At 44.7% G+C, this 24,645-nt stretch overlaps 1 protein-coding gene across 4 annotated transcripts in view; it reads left to right on the top strand.

Annotated features, from left to right (window-relative positions):
* Positions 1-24,645, top strand: part of LOC119653089 (inactive dipeptidyl peptidase 10) — a 179,980-nt gene that overhangs the window by 115,487 nt on the left and 39,848 nt on the right. For all 4 annotated transcript variants that reach the window (XM_038057592.1, XM_038057591.1, XM_038057589.1 and 1 more), the window contains 3 exons: positions 4,746-4,841; positions 19,181-19,295; positions 19,675-19,769. In XM_038057592.1, the coding sequence (XP_037913520.1) occupies positions 4,746-4,841; positions 19,181-19,295; positions 19,675-19,769 (306 nt within the window). The remainder of the gene's footprint in view (positions 1-4,745; positions 4,842-19,180; positions 19,296-19,674; positions 19,770-24,645) is intronic.

Here is a 24,645-nt window from a genome sequence, read left to right as displayed (position 1 = left end):
GTGTTGGACTCTCGGTTCGGTACGTCGACGCACTATCAACTAAACACCTCCCCATCGTCAGGGAGCCATCCTGGAACCGTTTGCCACATTACTTCGGGCTAGTTCCCGAACTCTCCCGCCTTGCAGAGCCTTCAAATCAGAAAATTCTCTTCACCAAGGGGAACTATCAGTTCCAGAAACCTCCTGCATCTTCCATCGGTCGAGCTTTATCTTCTTACCAACGAGAAGAACCCGCACGTAATGTGCAACACAGCTTCACCTGTCAGCACTCCTCAGCATTTCCTCACAATGTTGTCTGGGGAGAGATCTTCTGTGTTTAAATAGAGCTGCTGACAAATCCCATCCCAGTTTCTACAAGAAAAAAAAGTGTGATGGGTGTCCTTCACAACTTCATTGCAAAACATACAATCCAGAGATCGCGCTTTTCCAATCTCGAGAGAAGACGTGGGTTGGAGGCTGGAAACCAAAGCTCAATGTAACTTTATTTGTTGTCCTCGGGCCTAGTTCGATTAGGACTCCACCGCCCTTCGTTTTACGAATGGAAGACACTTTTGCTCCGCTATAATCGGGTTTGATCTTGTAACGGATTTCACTAAGGTCTTCTGCAAAAGACTTGCCTTCCGTCGGCTTAATAAGTAGAGCTGCGCGTCTGGCCCTCCTTAGTCTCCCCAACTTTTCTTTAGGTGCTCTGTCTTTCGCGTTCACCTGAATTTTAAGCAGAAGTTTTTCTGATGACGCGGCGTGTTTTTGTCTTTTGTCCCTCTTTGCCTTCTTCTTTTGAGCCCTGGAGAGTACCTAACTAAAATATCCTTTAGATGCCCGTTCCTCCTTCCGGTTTTTCCCCAGTTCGCTCTGCAATAGGCTGTCTGCGAAATCGTTGAAATAACCCTGAATCAAGCCGGATTTGTCAAGAACTGCGGAACTACTGACGCAATACACGCTGCGCGGTTACTCATAGAGAAACACCGTGAGAGGCATCGCCCTCTTTACATTGCCTTTCTGGATCTAGAAAAAGCGTTTGACCGTGTACCACACGAACTCATCTGGTATGCTTTACGACAACACTTCGTGCCAGAAGAACTCGTGCGTTGGGTTCAATTGCTCTACCACGATCCGAAAAGTAAAGTTCGAAGTATGGCGGGTGTATCAAAACCGCTTCGTGTCTCTGTTCGTGTTCATCAAGGAAGTGCCCTCTCACCACTCCTCTTTGTCCTTGTTATGGACACCGTCACACGGGATATCCAACGTCCAGCGCCCTACACACTGCTCTATGCAGATGATGTTTTCCTAGCATGTGATAGCAAAAATGATCTCGAGCAACTTGTTCAAAAATGGAATGATCGCCTCATGCAACACGGTCTCAGATTGAATTTAAACAAAACTGAATTTTTGACAACCGATCCCCATGGAACAGGCACAATCACTGTCAGCGGCAGTGATCTGCCCAGAACTGAGCGATTTAAATACCTTGGGTCAACGCTATCAGCCAATGGAGAACTGCGTTATGGAATTGCTTCACGCATTAACGCAACCTGGATGAAGTGGCGTTCCACAACTGGAGTTCTTTATGATCGACGTATCAACGAACGTCTCAAATCTAAAATTTACCGCAATGTCGTCCGTCCAGTCGCTCTCTATGGTTCTGAGTGTTGGCCGACCATAAAAGACAATGAACGGCGTCTTGCGGTAATGGAGACGAAGATGCTACGTTGGATTAGTGGCGTCACACGTTTAGATCACATCCGAAATGAGGATATCCGCGATCGTTATGGCGTTGCACCGATCGTGGAAAAGTTGCGAGAGAGGCGTCTTCGATGGTATGGTCACGCAATTCGTGCAAACGAGAATTCACTTACCAAGATTGGTCTGAACATCGAAGTCGATGGTAAACGACCAAAAGGCAGACCTAAGCAACGGTGGCTTGATACGCTGGATGGAGATTTGAAGCCTCTAGATTGCACCCAGATCAGGCATTCGATAGAGCCAAATGGCGAAGCCGATCACGACGAGCCGACCCCGCTTGTGAACGGGACAAAGGCTGAAGAAGAAGAAGAAGCGTTCTCATCAGGAGGCGCGGTTGTTTCAGCTTTCCGTGGATGTCCTCTTACTCTCCATGTCCGCCCATAATATGAAATTCTGTCCAGGAGCTGCTCCAGTTCCATTAGCCCGTTTTTCACCTCTTTGCTAATGTTTTTCTGGAGGAACGTACCAGATTGCAGACTGGTCGACAGCCTTCCCATTCGGTTTATATTCGAAACAATTTGGTTAGTTTCGGCAGTTTCCACTGTGCCCCTTTGCTCAATTATAGCACTTCGTGTTACTGTCGAGTGCTCCTCTTAGTCTGCGCATCCCGATGTCTCGTCGCGTATTTCGACCCTTGTTGCGTCCTTCGCTGGGTGTGGGACTGAGCGGTGAATTTTCGTGCTGCGTATAAGCGCAACCTGCTCACTCTCCATTTCCACTATCTCCTCGTTTGCTTTGTGTGTGGGACTGGCTCCTGATACACACCACAACTATCACCTTGGCGGAGCTAGTCTCACGTCACCCCATCAACCAGGGGGCTCCAAGGACTCCCAGTGTATCCCGGCGTATACCGATCATTAGCAGTTCGCTATTCACCGAGAAATTTTCTCTAGGCTACCACCTAGGACGCAGATATTATGCGAGCTAGGGGGTCAGAACTACTTGCTCGGGCACCTCGAGGACGCCACTCCTCGTACCGTAAGCGACCCGTTAAGGATCGTTGACGACCCCTGAGGGAGCCATTTAGTCGTTCTTATTTATGGCTACAGAAGCCGATTTTCGGGTTGTATAAAAATTTGAATAGGGTGACGATAGCATGTGTCAATTTCCCAGCTCCCATTTTTCAAAGACTGGAGGGCGATAATTATAAGATAACTACTCTTCATTCCACGACTCCTAACAATTGTAAGTTTCCAACCGACATCTTCATTCAACAATAAAAATCTTTCAGATGGGGACATAACATTTAATTAGCATCTCCCTGAGATATCTAAAATCATCATCATTTTCATTTAATTTAATATCTTGAAGTACAAACGCAGCTCTCTCATTTTACCCTCGAGACTCGGATGGAAACTTGGAATAATGATGCAATGAAAAATATTTTACCTCTATTAGGAAACATATTCACCCATCATCCCTCAAGCAGTTCCTACCCCACATTCAAGAGCATGAATTATATAAAGATGATTCATCTCACACGATATGATTCCTACTACCCCGAACTTTGTATAGTGTGAATAGTAAATAGAGTACAATTTCTTCGGAAAATTGTTTGGAGTGAAAGCAGAGAGAGCTCGAATTTCCACTATCTGGACTGAAGCTCAGCTGAAGTGAAATTGTGCATGAGTCGGGGACCACACACAGGGATTAGATTCATACCGGGTTTTTCCTAGCGTACTTTGTATCACAACCCTTACAAATGAACCCTTCTACATCCCCAACCCAATACATGCCAGGGTGTTTCTTTCAGACATTCTAAACGTATGCAATTCATGCTGAAGAATTAACTTCGGTTCAAGTTTTTCCCGCAACATTTTTCGGTCTAATTATTCTTAAGAATTTATGAGCTCTGTAACTGACACGAAACGGTTCACAGTCGCGACTTTCTCTTCGAATACTTCCCAGAAAAACTGTCTGTGCCTCGGAGTCCTCAGGTTCCTTTATGCTTTCCCTTTTGTTTCGCCAGCTTGTGTAGTAACACTGCTTATCTTTGACTCAGCTCGTATAGCTGAATTACATGAAACCGACATCATTTACAAAAGAAAAGCTGAGGGATCGGGGATGGAGGGGATTTTAATTATAATTTTCTGTGAGATGAAAAGTGTGGTGCTAAGTTACGTCCTTGCTTGTGTGTTGATTTTCCCATCAAGCCGTCTGCACAGTGAGTGCATTAACTGATTGTCCATTCAGGCAACCGTTAAGCCCGTTGTTGACCCACTACTCAGAATGTGCGAGCTTTGGAAGCGTTAATGGAATAAAAATGTTGCATCCTTTTTTGCTACTCGGCTTCCTATTTATTCATATAATCCATTTTGACCTTTGGCGTTCGGGACAGGGACCACATTTCATTGAAACAATGTGCTCCGCTTGGCTACCTCTAGCGACGTTAATCATTCTCCCTTCCGTTCCACAGGAGCTTTGTTGCTTTCCTGCGGAAAATGTTCAATTTTATCTCGGACCATTATGAATTCCACGATGAGAGGTTACCTCGTGAGGCGTTACACCAAAAAGAATTATCGTACTAAAATCATTCGGTGGAAATTGCATGGGTGGTATGTTAAATGATGAACCCAAAAATGCCTAAAACGCTAATCTTCTCTGCATGACACACTAAGTACTGAAGGCAAGAATGAGAGGACTCAGAATATCCTTCGGGAACATTTGCCTCCATATCCATATTAAACAAACATTTTCAATTTCAAATTGAATATCTTAACAGTCAGTAAATTACTCAACCATTAATGGAATTATAAAGTATTTATCTGTATCCACAACCCAATATCTTTTTCTTTCCATAATGTATCTTTTATTTTTCAATTTGTCTCTCTGAATTTTTCATATCAAATGTCTGCATTTTTCTCCTCATTCAGTATTTCTGTAAATAAACAATAATTCCTTATTTTTCTGAACATCACAGGCTAATAAATTTTCCAGACATATCAAAATAACTAACCTAATAAACCATGTATAATTTCCTTTCTTTTCCCGTACACTTTCAGTTGGTATCAGGCAATCCAAATCAAAGGAATTGGCGTGGAATCCTCATAGCACTTTTGGTTATTGTTATTGTACTGGCGCTCATTGTAACGTCTGTGGTAAGTTTTTATTTGTTTGCTTACACTTCCTTGAAAATCAATAATTGCAGGCACGAAACGCTGGTACTCCTTCATGTCAGCAAAAACGTATGACTGGTTTTCCCTTGGGACTGTGTGTGAAAAAATTGATTAATATTTATGGAGAGACCTGTTTTCGAGGAATGATTGGGCGAAATTAAAGATCATCAAGAAAGCAGAATATCTACAGCTGCTATACGCCTACGTGCTTTCCACAGAGGGGTTCTGGAGCCGGAGTCAACCTCTCGAATAAAACCGAAAAGTGGGCTTTTCCTTTGGGACAATATGCAACGGTTTTTCAAGCCGAAGTTTATGCGATCCTGGGGCGGTTGAAGGGTAGGCGCATCGCTATCTGCAGTGACAGCCAAGCTGCATTGAGGGCATTGAGCAGTCCTTTGATCACCTCGAAAATCGTTCAGGAATGCAGAAACCGTTTGAACTCTATTTCTAGATTCAATACGGTGGAACTACTCTGGGTACCTGGTCACTGTGGCATAGAGGGAAATGAAATCTCGGACGCTTTAGCGAAAGAGGGGTCAATCTCCCCTATGCCGGGACCGAAGCCAGCAATTGGAGTACCAGTAGCATTGGCTAAGTCTGTTTTCAAAAACTGGGAACAAGCTTCCCATAATGACAGGTGGCAGAGCCTAAATGTTGGTCAACACACCTAACTTTTTCCTGCCAGAACCGAACTTACGCACCGCAAAGTTTATCCTGTCGAAAAGCAGGAGGACTTGCAGATGTATTGTGGGCATTCTGATCGGCTATAATTCACTAGCTGAGAATATGTTCAGAATAGGAATCACTTAAGATGATGTGTGTCCCTCCTGTAATGAGGAAGCGGAATCCACGGAGCATTTCCTATGTGAATGCCCCGCCTATGGACGCATCAGGCATCAGATCTTTGGTGCGGAAACGGAAATCCTGCGATACTTTAACGAATCCGGAATATTCCGTTAGACGGGGGTGGGGAGTACAATGGGCCAACGCGGCCTGAGTGCTCAGAAGCTGTAGCTTTTCTCCACCACCATACACACACACATACACACACGCTTTCCACATTTCCAGAATTTGTCGAGGAGCCTACAGTCCTCCTTTACTGTCATACGTCATATGTTCCTAAGTCGACCCAATCACCGACCATCCTAAAATATAATGATTCAATTGCATTGCAAAGCTATCACCTTTTCTTAATGCATGACCTATCCACTGTCGCTTCCTCCTTGTTGGCAATGCGTCTGCGGATATCTGGCCCTTTGACCAATACAGTTTTTTGCGTGAAATCGTATCAGACGAAGGCGTGGTGCTTTAAAATAACAGCAGCTACCATAGAACACTTACGTGCAGCAATCCTCATCTCGATATTCGCGTCGAGTCATATGTTTTTACAGATTACGAAGAGAAAGCCCAAAAGCGGATCTAATCTAATCACATACATCGAGTAACATCGATTTTCGCATCACTGTGCAACCAGGTGCACAACTTTTTCAATATGCTTGATAATACATCCGCTACAACAGATAGGAAGAACTCGATGACCCCCCAGTTTGAGAACTCTGTGTTTGTCGGCGCTAATTTTTTAATTTTTATTCATCCCCAATTTGGATTTTCACTTCGAGAGTCACCCACGCCCAAGGGGGGCTGAAATATTCAGAATGAGTTTCCCCAAGTACTTTTAAAGTGACAATTCGCCAAGCACTTGATACCCCTTCTAAACTGACTAGCAAAGTAGTTCCGCTTTCGTAGTCAACCTCGGAGTTCAGTTTGAGCATTCTTAGTTCCAGATAACTTTCTCTTGAATTGAAATCCCACAAATAATTTTCACGTCTTAGCCTTAGACCTGGAGATAATTTGTGAGGGAAGGCAACCATTGATGTAAAAGTTTTCAAACACATCCATTCAAGGCAGGCACCATTTGCCACATTATCCGAAGCTTATTCAGAAAGTACCCCACTCTTGCGGGAATGCGAGATACCGCCGAAAATCGAGCGCCGGATAGGCTGCCCAAAATCCATGAAAATTGAAAATTTCCACGACCCCCGAGTCGGCAAAATGGTCAAAAATGCGATGCCAGGAACGCGAGATATCGCGGAGAGGCAGGACGGAATCCACGAAAATTTAAAATTTCTACGACCCCCGGGTCGACAAAGTGGCCAAAAATGCAAAATCGTGGGATTTCCATGGGCGGTGTTTTGATCGAAAGAGGAAGCGGCCCAGATTGCTGCGCTGCCAGGAATGCGAAATATCGCGGAAAATCGGGTGCCGGAGACGTTACCCAAAATCCATGAAAATTGAAAGTTTCCACAACACCCAGGTCGACAAAATGGTTTAAAATACGATGCCGGGAACGGCAAATCGGAAAATCGGGCGCCGGAAAGGCTGGACGAAATCCACGAAAATTGAAAATTTCCACGACCTCGAGTCGGTAAAATCGTCAAAAATGCAAAATCGCCAGCTTTTCATGGGCGGTGTTTTGATCGAAAGAGGAAGCGGCCCAGATTGCTTCGCTGCCCGGAAATCGGGTGCCAGAGAGGCTGGACGAAATCCACGAAAATTGAAATTTTCCACGACCCAGTGTCGCCAAAATGGTCAAAAGTACGATGCCGAGAACGCGAGATATCGCGAAAAATCGGACGCCGGAGAGGCTGGACGAAATCCACGAAAATTGAAAATTTTCACGACCCCGGGTCGGCAAAATGGTCAAAAATGCAAAAACGTTAGATTTACACGGGCGATGTTTTCATCGGGAATCAGGAAGCAGCCCAGATTGCTGCGCTGGCGGGAACGCGAGATATCGCGGCAAATCGGTTGCCTGATAGGCTGCCCGAAATCCACGAAAATTGAAAATTTCAACGATCCCCAGGTTGGCAAAATGGTCAAAAATATCAATTCGTCGGGTTTCCATGGGCGGTGTTTTGATCGAAAGGGGAGGCGACCCAGATTTCGGAAATGGAAGAAGAAAGAAAGAAGAAACGCGAGATATCGCGGAAAATCGGGCGCCGGAGAGGCTGGACGAAATCCACGAAAATTGAAAATTTCCACGACCCCCAGGTTGGCAAAATGGTCAAAAATACGAAATCGTCGGATTTCCGTGGCCGGTGTTTTGATCGAAAGGGGAAGCGGCCCAGATTGCTGCGCTGCTCGGAACACGAGATATCGCGGAAAATCGGGTGCCAGAGAGGCTGGACGAAATCCACGAACATTGAAAATTTCCACGACCCCGTGTCGCCAAAATGGTGAAAAATGCGATGCCGAAAACGCGAGATATCGCGGAAAATCGGGCGCCGGAGAGGCTGGACAAAATCCACGAAAATTGGAAAGTTTCACGACCCCGGGTCGACAAAATGGTCAAAAATGCAAAATCGTTAGATTTGCACGGGCGATGTTTTCGTCGGGAATCAGGAAGCGGCCCAGATTACTGCGCTGCCGGGAACGCGAGATATCGCGGAAAATCGGGCGCCGCAGAGGCGACCCCCGGGTCGATAAACTGACCAAAAATGCGGAATCGTCTGATTGCCGTGGGCGATGTCTTGACCGAAAAGCGAGGTGGCCAGATTTCGAATATGCAATAATTTTCAATGTGCGCTGCAAGAAACGCGTGATATCGTGCGCCGAAGAGACTGTCCGAAATCCACAAAAATTGAAAATTTCCACGACCCCCAAGTCGACAAAATGGTCAAAAATGCACCTCTCCCGCAATTTTTCCATCATCAGTGCAACTCCATATCGGATATCCTCATTTTGGTTGTGATTAAGGCGCGTAGTCAAACGCGATATCTTCATCTCCATTACCACGAGACACCATTCATTGTCTTTTATAGTCGGCCAACACTTAAAATCATAAAGGGCGACTGGAGGGAGGATACTACGGTAAGTTTTAGATTTGCTCGTTGATACGTTGATTGCAAAAAACATCAGCTGTGGAGCGCCACTTCATCCAGGTTTCACTAGCATAGTGAAGCAATTCCATAATGCAGTTCTCCATTGGCTAATAGCATTGACCCGAGATATGTATTTAAATAGCTTAGTTCTGGACAGGCCACTGCTACTAACAGTGATAGTGCCTGTTTCGTGGGGATCGGTCGACAAAAAGTCAGTTTTATTCAAAACCATTTTGAGACCGGCTTGATTCACGGTTATTTGAGCAATGTGACAAATACGGTTGTCAGTCCACGCTAATTTGAACATTCTGCGGGACTACCTTTCTTTTTCTACATTGAAACTGTGGTGCTTTCTTGCCAGTCAGATGGGGTTCTACCTTCCTGAATAACCCAGTTGAAGAACTCGCTGAGCAACAGCGTTGGGACCCAGTTTTCACCCTTCCAAAGCTCAGATTGTCAAGTCCTGTTGCTCTCCCGGATTCCATTGGTTTTATTGTTTCTTCGACTTCTGTGGCAGTGACAGTTAAGCCCATTGGTGTTTAACGTAGGTACCTGTGGTGGAGACTTAATCCTACGGTCCTCTTCAGACACGGATTGATTTTGTGACCAAAATCAGAGCCCTGCTGAGACAAGCAAGAATTACCTAAATCTCTGCCGAACTAAAGAGTACGGCAACCTTGTTGAAAGGCAACACCACGCCGAGGCTCGAAGGTCTCTTCTCGCTTGAGCACAACCACAACCACCATGAAACTCCCACTAGGGGGGCCAACCGCAAATAACCGAGCTGTACTCACATAAAACAGGAGTTCACCCGAAGTATGAAAGTCCAGGGGTTTTCCTGGTTCCCATGGTACCAGTATACCCCTGGTAAGGTTTCGTGACCAATTTGCCACTTCAGATGAGTCTCCGTGCAGACTCGAGTCTGATCGCCCTAATTAGGTCTTTGGAGCATTCGCTTACTACCAGCAAACCAAAGTGAATACAGCGTCTCCCGGTGCCACCACTATGGAGGTTCTCCTCGGCCACTTGGTTTTGGTTTGGCCGACACCTCTGAGCACCAGTGGCAGTGACAGGTGGAATTGGTCCAAATTTCGGCAGTGTTTTGGGGAAATGGAGGATGAAAACATTCTTTCATTGAAATCTGCTCGAAAAATTATCGCAATCTATCCGTTGTGACTGATCGATCGGTAAGCAAAGTGCCGTTCTTGTCATTAACGCAACAGAAGTGTTCGATATCCAGTGTGCGTTGGTGTCAGCTTTTGGCAAACCGATACAGTTCTCTCTCGCCATCCCGAGTGTCCAGTTTATCATAAAGATATTTATTATAGACCGCTCGGGGTACAGCGAACGCTTTCTTCGCATCCCGGTTGAGAGTCTTGAAAATTTGCGATTGGCCAACACTTTATTGTCGAAAAATATGTGATAGAGACGTTTCTTCGCGGACCTTGATTTGAACTAATTCATTCCAAAGCAAGTATCTCGGTTGATAAACCGCTTACCAGGCTTTGTGACCGCAAGAGTTGCATAGCCCGCTTTGTGGATGGTGTCTTTAACTTGTTTCTACAATTCTTCTACATTCATAATGGCTGGTAATCGAATAAGTGAGATAATTTCTTCTTTCATCGCATTATATCGTCAACATTTAATACGCGGCGAGCCAGCCACTGAACAGAGAAGTTTATAACCATTTTTACCACGTTCGCGTTGCAGCTTTTTCCATCAGACCATTGGGTGTCTTGTAGAGCGCTAATATCAATGCGCCTTTTCGGAAGGGCTCCTGCGAGTTCCTCGATCTTTCTAGTGGGGATACCAGCATTTAGCGTCCAGATACGTATTTGTTTTGTTTGGACTAATTTACTTACGTCGTAACGCTATCTATATGTCGAGAACCCTTACCCGACCTCGACAGGATCAAGACTTGTCCTGTCGCGTCGACTGAACAGAATGCCTTACATTTCTAAGAGGCTTAGAATCTCTCAACACGATCATTTTGTTTTTAACGATTTCGGATACATTTTCTTGAAGGTAGTTCGAGGTCTAGATAGTAGCGGCCTCGTATTTCTTTTTTGTAAATTTTTCATAGCCTAGTTTCTGAGAATGGGTTCGAGGAAGAGGTGATCACTTCCAAGTTCCTGCACTCCCCACTTTTGCATCAAATGGCATATATCCCCTTATTGCATGTATGGGAACCCCCTTATGCTCTATGTAAAGTATGTTACTTTCTGCAAGCGGAGGAAGAGAGAAATGATGTGATATACAGACAGGCAGAAAGACGGACGGGCAGACTGACAGTAAACCAATTTTAATAAGATTTTGATTTACACGAAATCTTCAAACAGGATGACGATCATACATATTTGACCATTACTAAAAAACTGGTTCCCTTTTTAAAAAAAAAAATAAATATGAAAGTTTGCACCATAATCCGTATGTTCCAGCTTCAATACCAACCTACCTCCGGTCGATTAAGGACATAGTAAAAACTCACCTATCCAGGAGGACAAAAGGTGTTTTAGGGCTATCGAAGGACTTAATAACTCCTGGATTCCAAAACCCTTGACAACAAATGTCTAAATCAGTAATAGGCAAACACATGATAGTAGGAGGACATAACAACACAATACCCCATTTTGGTCATCAGGTTGGTATATAGAAAATTTTATCTTGAAAGACGCATAAGGCTTAGGAGGAAAAATTGAGTCAAGCGAGCTTATTCAAAATACGGGGCAGTAAAACCAGTGAGGAGGTTGCATGAACAATTGAACAAATTCACAGGATATCAAACCCACAAGAAACCCAAGGTCTCAACTCCCACGAAAGTGATGCAGATCAGTAGATCGGCTAACATTGTTGGGGAAATGCATGTCAAAGAATTGCTAACCCTCCAGAAGGTGATGCCTATACTACTGGTGGTAATCATCATCTCCAAACGAGGGGAAGCTTCATACGTATATTATTAGAAGAGAGAAATAGTCAGAGGTCCAGAGATCTCAACCATGCGAATAGCTGGATATACTGGAGCCAACTTCAACAAGAAATACTGAAAAATGTCATTATTACAAAACTGTTAAATCGATAAATGCTCCCGTAAATGCTTGAACCATTTTCAAGCAGCCAGAGAACCCCCATGTTCATAAGGTCAAGCCAACATGTCATCAACTTAAAATGAAACGGATGTTTAACATTTTCGAAAATTGCTTGCTGAAAACATTCCTAGCAACTGACAGAAACTTTTAATAAATCAAATCAAGTGAAGTAATTGAAATTTCTGCGCCTGTGGCCCCCACTGTAAGTAATTGAAAAGAATGGTCAACAGATGTGTCTGCTTTCTGTTTCCGATTCCATTCTATTCATCTTTTTTCCCATTACTTTCACACTGGGCGCTCTGTTTACTTCAAGTACGCTTGCTTCGGCCATTCTGCTTCTTGCCTTTATGAATGAGTGCAATATTTCTCTGATGTATTTTTCTAGGAAATTTTCCAATATTTCTGTGCTGATTTCATCTATTATTGATGGTCAGAGATTTCGCAAGACTTTGACGGAGCAACGTTCATGGCTTCTTGTCAGACCTAGATTTCTCGGTAACGTCATTGAGGCGTAACTAAAGTAATTTACAAAAAGATGAAATATGTAGCACATGACACATGTCACGGAAAATAACGCTTATTTCATTTTATAGCGCTATTACTTCCAGTCATCGATTTTGTAAATGTGCATAGAAAGCAACCCAAGCGACAGGCGGAATCTATATTGGTAAGAAATCCTGAAATCTGAAATTTCCAAGTGTGTGTTTATACCAAATGAAAAGGAGCTCTGTAAGCAGCGTGAGTAATCAGATCGTGTCTAGCCTATTAAAACATTTCCTTAATTACCTTACAGATCAATTCACATAGCACCAATTAGGGATCGAAAAGCTTTCAAAGTGTACCAGAAACTTAAATTCTAGTTCGCCCAACTTTCCCAGTACTAGATAAACGTATGTTTGCTTAATGAGTGATTTGCTCAAACAGGAGAAGACCTCAGGCAAGGTCATTCCTATTTCATCTTTTTCTCAGCTACCTCACTTCTCTCTCGCCTGTCTGACTAGCATACTGTCATACTCTGGTATTGTCCTACTCAGTGAGGGGTAGCAGCTCTGAACGTAGAGGTCATTGATTCTCATCCTCACAAAGTCGTGTTTATAATGCTTAATTACTAGCAAGTCGAAAGCATTGCACCTCCTGGCCCCTAGCTTCGCTATTCCAGAAGTTTCTTCCTTCTTAGGTACGGATTTGGGTTTCTTCGGAGAATTCCCCTATTATAAGATGATCCCTACCGCCCCCTCCTACTTCGGTTCCAATGTTGAAAACTTACGTCCATTCTGAACTTTCGTAAGGGCCACTTCCAGTTCCAGTTTTACCTCCAAATAGTGCAGACCCCATTAAACAGCTGCACAACTGGCATTTGTATATGGGCTTTACACTCCTTATCAAAAAAGACAATAGGGATCACTTCCGCGATCATCATCACGGTCGGTTCAAAGACAGTGCGGTACGCAGACGCCACACGCAAGGCTCGCCGTACGGTATCCACGACTTGCATGACAACATCAGCTGTGGATGTCTCCACTCTAAAGCGAAACTGCCGTGGGGATAAGTCTCCGGCAGCGCATATCGCTTCAGCGAGTCTGCTTCTGATGAGCTTTACGAGCTTTTCCCCAGCAGTGTCAAGCATACAAAGTGGGCAGTATGAAGACGGCAACTCATGGTCGCCTTTTCCTTTGCTGATCAGCGCAATCCTCGCCACTTTCCAATGGGAAGATAAAATGTCCTCTTTCAGACAAGCGTTGAATGCGCCAGTTTCTATACTCCTGCTGCAATACCATCAGGTCCTGGCGCTTCTTATTTTTCTTATCTTTCCTCCTTTTTTGCTGCTCTGCACTTTATCATTATGATACATGGCTCCTCCCGCGCACACCGAGAGTTTGTGTCAACCACTTCGAAAGAAATATATTGATTGTCACGTGCTGAGTCTTCCAGAACTCGCCACCCGTCCGCTAGCGACACCAGTGACTCTCGAAGGTTCCGGATGGAATGCTTCCGTCACAGCCTGGGCGCCGAAACGTTGGAGGTGGATCTGGTGTTTAAAACTTCCAGGCCTGTTCTCGCGATTGGAATCTGGGTGAGGCATGCCGCACTCAAGTGATCTGGTATTGAAGTCACCCCCGACTAGCATCCGCCCCTCTGTGCCCAAGTTAGCGTCCTCCATAGCATCAAGTCTGCGTCGAAAGTACGGCATCGTCTCATTCCGTGTTAGATAGACACTGGAAAACGTTACCCCTAAACACCGAATCCAGACAAAGCCGTTCCCTTTGCGTTGAGCAAGAATACAAAGGGAAGGCTCCCGAATTCAGATGGCAGCGATACCTGATATGTCAGGGTGCTACGAAACTGGATCCTTCTTTCGTTACTTGCACTCCAATGCATATTGATTTGTAGGATGCGAATGATGTTGACCGCGTCCTAGCTCTTTCCAATTTTGCTCTCAAAATTAGACACCACCCCGACCCCGCAGTTTGCGGAAAATTCTCATCAGATGCGCCACGGTCTTTGCGTAGATGCTACTCTCCTTTTCATTACAAGTGTTCGCCTTATGGCCTGCCTGACCGCATTGGCGGCATGTTGCCCCTGTTTCAGGTCCCCGACAGAGTTCGCAGAGATTATACCAATCCCGACATTGGTTACCTCCGGACATTCGCACATTCTTTTCTGCAAGGCAATGAAGATTTTGAATTTTCAGAAAACACTCCCAGAAGCTCCTTGACTGCTCAAAAGAACGTAACTTCATTTGTTGTTCTCGGACCTAATACAACTAGGACTCCATCACCCTTCGTTTTTCGAATGAAAGACACTTGTGCTCCGCTATTTTCGAGCTTGATTCTGTAACGCGGTTCCCTGTGGACTTGTGCAAAAGTCTTGCCATCCGTCGGTTTAATTAGCTGAGCTGGCGGTCTAGTCCTCCTTTTCTTTTGATGCTCCATCAATTATATCCGCCTTAATTTTAAACAGAAGTTTTTCTGAAGACGCGGCGTGTTGTTGTCTCATGTCCCTCTTCGCCTTCTTCTTTTAAGCCCTCAAGAGTACCTCAGTGAAATCTCGTTCAAATGCCCCTTCCTCCTTTCGTTTTATCACCGGTTCGCTCTGCAACGGGCTGTCTGCTATCAGTTTAACAATCGCGCTGTTCTTATCGGGAAGCGCGGTTCTTTCTGCTTTCCGCGAATCTTCTCTTACTCTCCATGTCCGCCTGTAGTACGAAATTCTGTGCAACAGCTTCTCCAACTCCAGCTTGTTTTTCACACCTTTCCTAACGTTTTTCTGGAAGAATATCGCTGATCGTAAGCGCTTCAAAACCGCGCGCATTTCTTAATAAGCCTTTCCTCTTCAGGTTTCGCCAGAGCAGTCGACAGTGCTCCCATTCGGCTTATATTCAACACCATCTGGTCATTTTCAGCTGTATCCACTATGCCTCTTTTTTCAACTATAGCACTCCATGGTACCGTCTAGGTTGCCGTCCCCGTCGCAGGTGTCGTATCACTTTGCGAATCCTCTTCCATGTTTGCGCATCCCGATGTCTCGTCGGACATTTCAAGCCTTGTTATGTCCTTCGCTGTGCGCTGGAGCGACCGACGCATTTTCGTGCTGTGTATAAACGCAGCAACTCATTCTACATTCCCGCTATCTCCTCGTTCGTGTTATTTGTATTCGCCATTTAAGTGTTTACGAGCGCATCGTGTGCAAGGGAGCGGGCCCTAGTGGTCAGGAAAGGATATACCCTCGGAGACAAAGCTCCTCCCCAGTTCTCTGAGGCCTGCATTCATACTGGTGGATGCAGTTCCCCCAAAGTATGAGAGTCCAGGAGCTATCCCGGTTCCCATGGTACCAGTATACCCCTGGTAAGATTTCGTGGCAAATTTCTCACTTCAGATGAGTCCCCGTGCAGACTCGGGTCTGATCGCCCTAATTAGGCCTTTGGAGCATTCGCCTACTGCATCACGGCCGGCAAGCCAAAGTGAGTACAGCGTCTGCCGGTGCCACCACTATGGAGGTTCTCCTCGGCCACTTGATTTTGGATTGGCCGACATGGTTGCCGCCCCGTCTTCCTCACCGCCACCTCTGAGCACCAACATGGAGATAGCGTAGGATTCGCCCCCACTAAAAAAACGCCCCACCTCTCTCCTGCCTTTGCCCCACGAGACCATCATTTAGGCATTACTTTGCGGGGCGAGTTTACCTTCCGCAGGCCTGCATGTTTCCAACTCTGCAGTCTGCCGTTTCTTTGCTTCCTTCAGTAGCTCCATTCTATCTTTTGGATACAGCCTCTCCATCTCTTTGCACTCTTCTTGCGGGTGCTTCTCTCAGGGGTTGGGTTTGTATCCCCGTAATTGTGTGGATGACCGAATTCCAGTTTTCCGCCGATCTGAGCATTTCCCGGATTAAGTTTTGCGGACTCCCGCCGACTCCCAGGGCCTCGCTCAGGCTTCTTCTCTCCTCCCGGAATCTCGGGCACTGAAACAGCACATGCTCCGGTTCCTCTGGGATCCCACGACATCTGTAACAATTCGGAGAATTCTCCACGCCGATACGATGAAGATACGTTTGGTAGCAACCACCATGTTCAGCGAGAAACTGCGTGAGGTGATAGTTCACCTCCCCGTGTCGTCGGTCAAGTGATTCCCTAATATCAGGAATAAGCTCATATGTCCACCGACTTTTCGACGACTCATCCCACCGTCGTTGCTAGAGTCTATGCAACTCCTCTTTTGCCGATCACCGGTGATCTGCTCCGTTCCTGATGGACCCGCCTGCCTCCGTCCATACAGGCATCGCATCTCTCTCGCTAATGAGTCAATAGGGACCATCCTTGCGATTACGAACACCACATCATCCAAACTAGCTCGAAATACACTGTATTCCCTTAGTGCAATCAGACGATAGGCAGAATTTATCTTCCTCCAGTTCTGTACGTTGTCTAAAGCCTCCGTCCACACAGGCGACGCGTACAACAATTGACCGCACGGCTCCAGCTATCAGCAGCCTGCAACACTGTTTTGGGCCACCTACGTTCGGCATCATCCTGGCAAGGGCCGTGGTGGCCTTGACAGTTTTTTCACAGACGTACGATATATGCTCTTTGAAACTCAGCCTGGCATCGAGAGTCACGCCAAAGTATTTGATGGTCGGCTTTGAGACGATCATATGGCTTTCAACCCGCAGACTGATCGCATTTCTTTCCGGCGATTTGTCATGAGGATTCCCTCCGTCAGGCTCAGTTCGACCCCCCCCCCCCCCCCCCCCGCTGCAGCCATGACCATCTCACTAGCGTAAACCTCCTCCCCATTCTCCGGGAGTTTTGCAACGATCACTATGGCCAAATCATCTGCAAAACCGACCAACGTGGCCTCCCCTGCTACGGGAAGCAAGCAAGCATCACGTTTCAGAGCAGAGAGCCCAACACCGAACCTTGCGGTACCCCCTGCGATGTCGTACTCATTGGGCCCGTCGTCCGCCCCGTACCAAAGAGCTCTGTCCGACAGGTAACTCTCGATTAGCTTAGCCAAGTAAACAGGTGCATTAATTCTGACCAATGACTCCTTAATGCGGCCCCAGTTGAGTTGAGTTGAGTTGAATGCATTCTTTAAATCCACCGTCACCACAGCACAGCACTTGTCTGAAACCATTGCCTCTTGAGCCAAGTCCACCACTCTTCTCACCGCACCAACAGTAGAGCGAGCTTTCGGGAACCCATATTGATCATCCGTAAGACCATTCCCGTCTTTCATCATTGGGAGCAGTCTATTATAGATGATGCGTTCAAACATCTTCCCCATAGTGTCCAACAAACAGATAGGTCCGTAGGATGCTGGGTCCTCCGGAGGCTTGCCGGGTTTGGGCAACAATACCAGCATTTGCGTTTTTTATTGGGGAGGAAATACGCCTTCCGCCATGCACGACTCAAAGGTATTTATGAACCAATCAATCTAGTCTCTACCGCCAGCTTCTGCGCTTTATTACGGATGCTATCCATACCCGGAGCCTTGCTATTGCCGATCCTTCCGCAGACCTTCCGAAGTTCCTCCTTCATAATGCAAGGTATTACATCCACCTCGAATCGGGCCTCCGTTTGATACCTGCTCCCCGTATGGTGAGGAAAGAGCGTGGTTACAATTTTTCGTAGAAGGCGTGGACAGGTCATCATCTAGGGCGACTCAGATGCCCCTAAAACTTCTTCATAACCAGCCTGTAGGCCATACCTCAGGGGTTTATGTTGGCATCCACACACAGTCGTCTAAAGCAATCTCTTTGCTCCTTTATTCTGTCACGCAACGTCCTATAATCCCGTTCACGCTCCTCGTAATCGGGTCTCTCCTTGGATCGCTGAAACTGCCTTCTTGCTCGATGGCATGCCGATCTTGGCTCGTCGATTTTGCTATTCCACCCATAGTTTGACTGTTTGCTTGCAAACTCTCGCCTCCGGGGCATATAAACTTGACCCACTAGCGACTTTAATAAAGATCGCCTGGTAATCGCTGTCGGTGTAATGCTCGCTGCCATACCAGGTGGTTCCCCTCGCCAACGCGATGCTCGTGTACTTGTGGTTGACAATAGAGCCCAGGTCTCTCCCTCTGAATGTAAATGAGTCCCCAACATTGGCAAGTACAACATCCAACTCGGCAAATGCCTCGAGTAGGATACGTCCTCTCTCGTTTATCCTTCGGTTACCCCACTCACAGGCCCAGGCATTGAAGTCACCCGCTATGCTGTTCGGGGTGTGACTCCTTGCGTGACTAATATAAAGTGGAGAGTCTGCTAAAATGTTACTTGGGACCCAATAGTTACAACTTCTGCATATTTGTCGTTCTACTAATGCGGCACTATCAAATTAATAAAAATTATCCAGATTGTTGCGAGATGAATACGTCATTGGATAAACAAATTAGGAAACTGATGCCTCAGTTCATCGTTGCCTCACTCCAATACGGAGACACATATGTGTACAATTTAACCTCAGTTATGACTAATATTCCCTTTCATAAACAACCCCATTGAACAAGTCCATTTTCCTCAATAGACCTGATCATAAATCCTTTTGCAATCGCCATAAATATATTCTGATCCGCCTATAGATTTCCAGATTTAGTATTATTCTCATCCTGAAATCTCCTTGCCTATTCGTTCTCCAATAACCATAACTTGTTTACAAAATATATATAGAGCCCCGACTGTGATACATTTCAGCGATCCGGTAATAATACCATGTAGCAGACCATAATAAAGGACTAATAGCCTGTCTGCTGGTACCAATCTATGTATTTAGTGCCTAACCTATTGTGCTATATTCCAATATACTGACGTACATGGGCTCTCATATACTCATACTCACATCTTTACTTTTCCATTGCAGGTCCTGCTAACGCCACCCGATGAAGGACCTCGTGTAAAGGGTCAACGCATAAAATTGCAGGATATTGTTGACGGTCACTTTCTACCACAAAGAGTGAACGGCACATGGATTGGTGGTAAGCATCGAAACATTTGGCCTTACGGTATTGAATCGGGAGCCTTAAGTATTTTATTTTTCATTAGTCCTCGTACATCCGAAAGCGGAACCGTTTCACGGATATTACACATATCACGTTGCCTAACGAGGCAATATTAGCTCAGATATTAAAACGACCTGCTTTTTTGCCATTGTTACACAATCTGGGTCGTTGTGTCCTAGTATCCTTGCTAACAGTGGTGTCCAGAAATTTTAGGAAGCGCACGTAATCATACCCGAAGCTACATCTTATGAATTCGGGTTTTCTTCCTTTTTGAGTTCTATCTTTTGTCTCCTTACCCCAACTGTTTCCTTAACAGAAATCACTGACATGTTCACCTTGTGTCTTTTATTTCCAGCCGAAGAATTCCTTTATCAGGATCAATGGGGCGGAATAAGTTTATTGAATGTGGGGAATCTCTCGGAGCGAGTTTTGATATCCAACACAACATACGTAAGTACCACCCCTTTGAGTAACCAAGTCCTTTTGGATGCGAACGATTGTGTTATCAGCGGGACTCATATCTCTAATCGCAAACTGCGTCTGCCGTTTTATGTTCTCTATTATGTGTGAAATCAATATGGAAAATCAATGTAACGTTCATGTGCCAGTTGGGTGATTTTACTAATACACTCATTGCTCATAAACGTGTTTAGGACACTTCCAAATTCTAGATAGAAATCTTTAGAGAGTTATCCTGCTTTGTTTCTTTTTTCTAGGAACAACGAAATGTCTTTATTTTAGATGTTTGCCTGACCAGGATAACGACCTCGGCTAGATATTCAATAAAGCAGATGAGATTATATTTATAGGTTGATTGTGATGGGGAGACTTGAAACTCAAATGGGTAATAAAAAGGGAAAATTTTATGCGTCAGGGAGCTAATTGAATTCAATTGGCCATTGTTGGGAGGACTGAGATTATATAGATCATAACAGATGTCGTTATTAGGCGAAGCAAATAGAGTGAAATATGGGACCCCGGAGAGATGAAGGTATCGTAAAGCTATAGAGTATAATGAGAATAATCCACTTCATTCAGGGTTTATGACTTTATCGAAAAGATGACCCAGTTCTATTTTAATAAGGTCGGGGATCAATGGTAGGTAAATGGAGCACGAAATTGATTTAAGTCCCTCTTAAAATTTGGAATATTTCGTTTCGTATGAAAATCGAGGAAATGGATATGGAATAAATTATTGTGTTGAATTTTATTTTCAAGGATTATTTTACGAAGAAGGTGTTTCCTGCCTTCAACTTAATTTTGCTCTCTTTAATAGTCAGTTTTCCATTAGACATATGACGTTATCATTTTCCTTGGAATATCTGATAATAATAAGCCAAAGCCAAAGTATGCCCCAACGAAAAAGATCCACTCTAATTCCAATAAGTTAAAAAACTGATTTAAAGCCGAACTTCAAACCACTTACGGTATTTGCTTTTCAAAAATTCACTCAAATCATCATATATAATTCGGCGCCCAATGTGGGAAATAATCCACCATAACAGTTTTTAAAATACGGGAAAGTCAGATGACACCACAGTTTCTTTAATTAGATTGCAAGAATCCGGCTTAAAACTAGCACCTGATTGAACATTAATATAAGTTTTCGTGATAATCGAGCCCCCGTTCGGCAACCCGGCAAAAGTTTACGGAACTCAAATGTTGAAGGCAATTTAATAGATCCTTCAAACTCAGCTTCGTAGTAGCGTTGCACAGCACCACAAATCACAGACAAATTGTCCAGCTTGTCCTTCCTAGTTATTATACTATAATGGCACAGTGTTCCAAGCTAGTCGATCATCAAAGCAGCTCTTCTTATCCAGGATGACCTATTCTACCTCCTCCAACGATTTTTTGACTACATCAGCCGCAAAACCAGCACATCTCTGACACTTAACTCATGTGTGAAATTGATAATGGAAAGAACCCCTGCCAGCTTCCTTCAAGACGATGTATCCCCGACCTCGATGCCTTCTCCTCTTCCTTTAAGCTACATCCTTTCACATAGGACCAAACTTCAAGGGAATTTTAGTATGGCCTGCATACCGTCGTTCCTTTATTACTTAAAGACTTTTCTACAAAAATATGAGAGAACTAATCTAAAAAAACTGTTGACCTTCAACCTGTCTGCTAAGGCTTTTCAATACCACTGCAGTTACATTTCTGAAATAATGCATAATAAAATTTTGGGTTATGGCTCCTCGAATACTACTTTGTCTTTCTCAGTGGCAAATACCGCGCGGCTTTAAGTAGGACAATTCAAGGTAACATTCTCTCTTCCGTGTTCAACCTTATAACTGTATTACCTTATGGCAAGTTCATAGGATATTTCCTATCTGCATTTCTCTGTCTTAGCCCCCCTCGGCTTTAGTTATCCGAAAACCCAACTATTATTTTCACTTCTTCACCGTTTGTGATGACTTTAACGTACCCAACTCTCTACGCCTTCGCAATACCTTGCACTCTTCTATATCTCTTCAGTTCAAACTCACTAGGAATCACTCAAATCCGAATCTTAGTATTGTCGTGTCAAATCTGCCTGCGCGTTACTTTTCCTAACCTGCAGATACCCCTCTTTATGTCGCTCCTAACGTCCATCATTTTGCTCCTGAATTCGATATACAATTGCCCGTTCCATGTTGTGCACAAGCCTGCTAGGTTTGAAAATCGGAACTCAGATTTAGTGTTTCCGCAGCAGTGAGACAAACACAAGACGAACGTAGACACCCATGACTAGAGGGATTCGAACCCAGAGCAGTGAGATTGAGAGGCTGACGCTCTTACCCTCAAACATCGCACCGTACTATGATTTGGCGGCTATCAAATGGAACCTTTTTACGCCTCTTCCTGGCCATACGCTCTTATCCATTCTAGCTTGCACTGAAATTCATAAAAAGTTCCTTCTAAAACTTGCAGCAACAAAGCTACGCTTACTTCCCTCAGTTTAGCGCTTCGCGAACTTCGGAAAAATCATTCATAACTAAATCCAGTAAGAACTATCTGACCGATGTCGATGCGGTGTTGGCGTACGAAAACTGTAAGCTTGTCTGGTTTGACACTTGTAATATGCGAAATTCTGCCCAGCCCTCTCTCACTCTCATCAAATTCGCATTGGAGTCCCTTCCTTAGTCGAATATCTCATTCGCATCCTTGACGCCCACGTTGCAGCTGGTCCCGATCACCTTCCAAATCCCTTTTTACTAAAAACTATTCAATACACTCCCCGCTCCCTCTATCAGTTGAGGGTTGTCATTTTCTTAACCTAAATACAAAAAGGAAGATCACACTCTTACCGAAAATTTTCGTCTTAGTTTTTCTACTCGTTTGGCAGCCACCCTTCGTCATATCTAACTTTCGATGATAAGCTCTACTTCGGCAGACACTTCCTTAATGTCACCAACGAAAATATTAAGGTTTTTCACTGGATACCCCTTCTGATTCTGACTCTGCTTATTTTTCCCTAACACTGTTCAATTGCTCATTCGAGACATTCTTATGTATTGCTCTGTAATCGGGTCCCATTCCGGCAAAATTGGTTGTATTTTCCTAGAAAAAGTTCAACGCAATTTCGCCCCAGCTCTCAACCGCACAAAGAACATAGAACTAAACAGCCTAAGGAGTTTTGGCCCGATTGCCCTCATCAAAGCATTTGCCAAAATCTTAAACAGGAGACTAACAGCTTTCATTGGCGATATTAACTCCATAACTAAACACAGCCATGCCTATAGGAAAGGCCGTCTGACAGCGTCCTGCCATTTAGGCTAGTCATGATTGAAGAAGACCTTCATTTAGAAAGCCTTCTTCAGTTTCCAAGAGCAATAGCAAACACGTCATGGCGATATACGAAAGCGTTGATATTCGAATTTTGAGGGAAATGCTTGGACGGAAAGATACCTTCCGAAATTACTACCTAGATCGTCAGGTTTCGAAATTGTAAACGGGGAAGGGTTTGGTATCAATAACTCCATTTTTCAACGTTGCGTCCAAAGTTCCACTCTTTTCAACCTGCACCTTCTAGCGACATCAAAAACCCATCAGTACGCTGATGACTTGTTGGTATTGCAACAGATAATACACGGGAGGAGGCAGAGCAGTCGTTAAATCAAGAAGATACCTTGTTCGCACAGGAATGCAGAGATCAAAATGATCCCTGCACCATGAAAAATGCTAAATCATAGCCTTCAAGAATAACAAAATTGTCCTCTTCAACTGTGCCATTGATGACACACTCTGGAGCACTAAACGTAACTGAGAACCAGCGTCTAATAAATTGTTCCGCATATACCGGATCACGCCCATAATAAAACACTCTGACATATCTATGCTGAGATCAGTGTTTTAAGCTTCACCAAATCCACGCCATTTCATATGACACGGATGACTGCACTTCAAACAATTGAGCCTTCCGCTTTTTGCCTTTTGCGTTTTTGAATAGTAGAACATGATGTAGGCAACCAGAAACAGGACAAAAGAGAGAGTCCAACCTGAATCAGTATAGATATTTACTATATCTACCCTGCGGAGTACTGTGTTAATTTCACCGTGTTGAATACAATCCTTAATATGGAAAATTAGTGTATGAATCCCTCGATCCTTTTGTGCATGGTGTCCCCTTATTTTTGTCACTTTTCCAGTGACTCTTGCCTTGCAACTCTTCAGGTACACCCGACTGCAGGTAATCCGTGGGTGTACCTCGGGACTCCAACGTTAGACATCATATATAATAACAGGCATTATCTGGATGTCCCTTGAAATTAATCAAAACTCCTAGGTGATCAATAATCGGCTTTTAGATGATTTTTTGCCACCAATTCAAACGATAACCATAGGCCTTCAGTTACTAATCAAAACCGGCATTTTTTGAAACTGCGTCAAATTCAACTGGCTCTAGATATATTTCCACGGCAGCTCTCATTAGTGCATAATCCAACATCTTCAGGTTTTGTCGTGATAACAATCATAACCAAATTATCCCGAAAAACGATTACCCTGCCCTCCTTAAACACCGAAAGGACGAGAGCAGCGCCATTGTAAATCACATTTCACAGGTGAGGACCAAGCAGCAGCAGCAGCCAATAAAGAACAGGAAAGAACAATACGAGGAGTGACGTCCCCGAGGTGCCTAAGTGGCAGTGGCAGTGTATCTGCGTCCTAGGTACTAGGTGAAAAGCGAACCGCGAATAACCGGTACACGCCGGAACACATTGGAAGTCCCCGAAATCGCCGACAGTCTACTGTCGACGTCGACGAGGTGATGTGAGCCTAGCTCTGCCAAAGAGGTAGTTGTGACATATATCAGCAGCCAGTCACTTTGGAACCCTGTTCG

The sequence above is a fragment of the Hermetia illucens genome, chromosome 3 (genome assembly GCF_905115235.1).
Source record: "Hermetia illucens chromosome 3, iHerIll2.2.curated.20191125, whole genome shotgun sequence".
NCBI lineage: Eukaryota > Metazoa > Arthropoda > Insecta > Diptera > Stratiomyidae > Hermetia > Hermetia illucens.
This window is presented reverse-complemented; position numbering and strand designations above follow the sequence as displayed.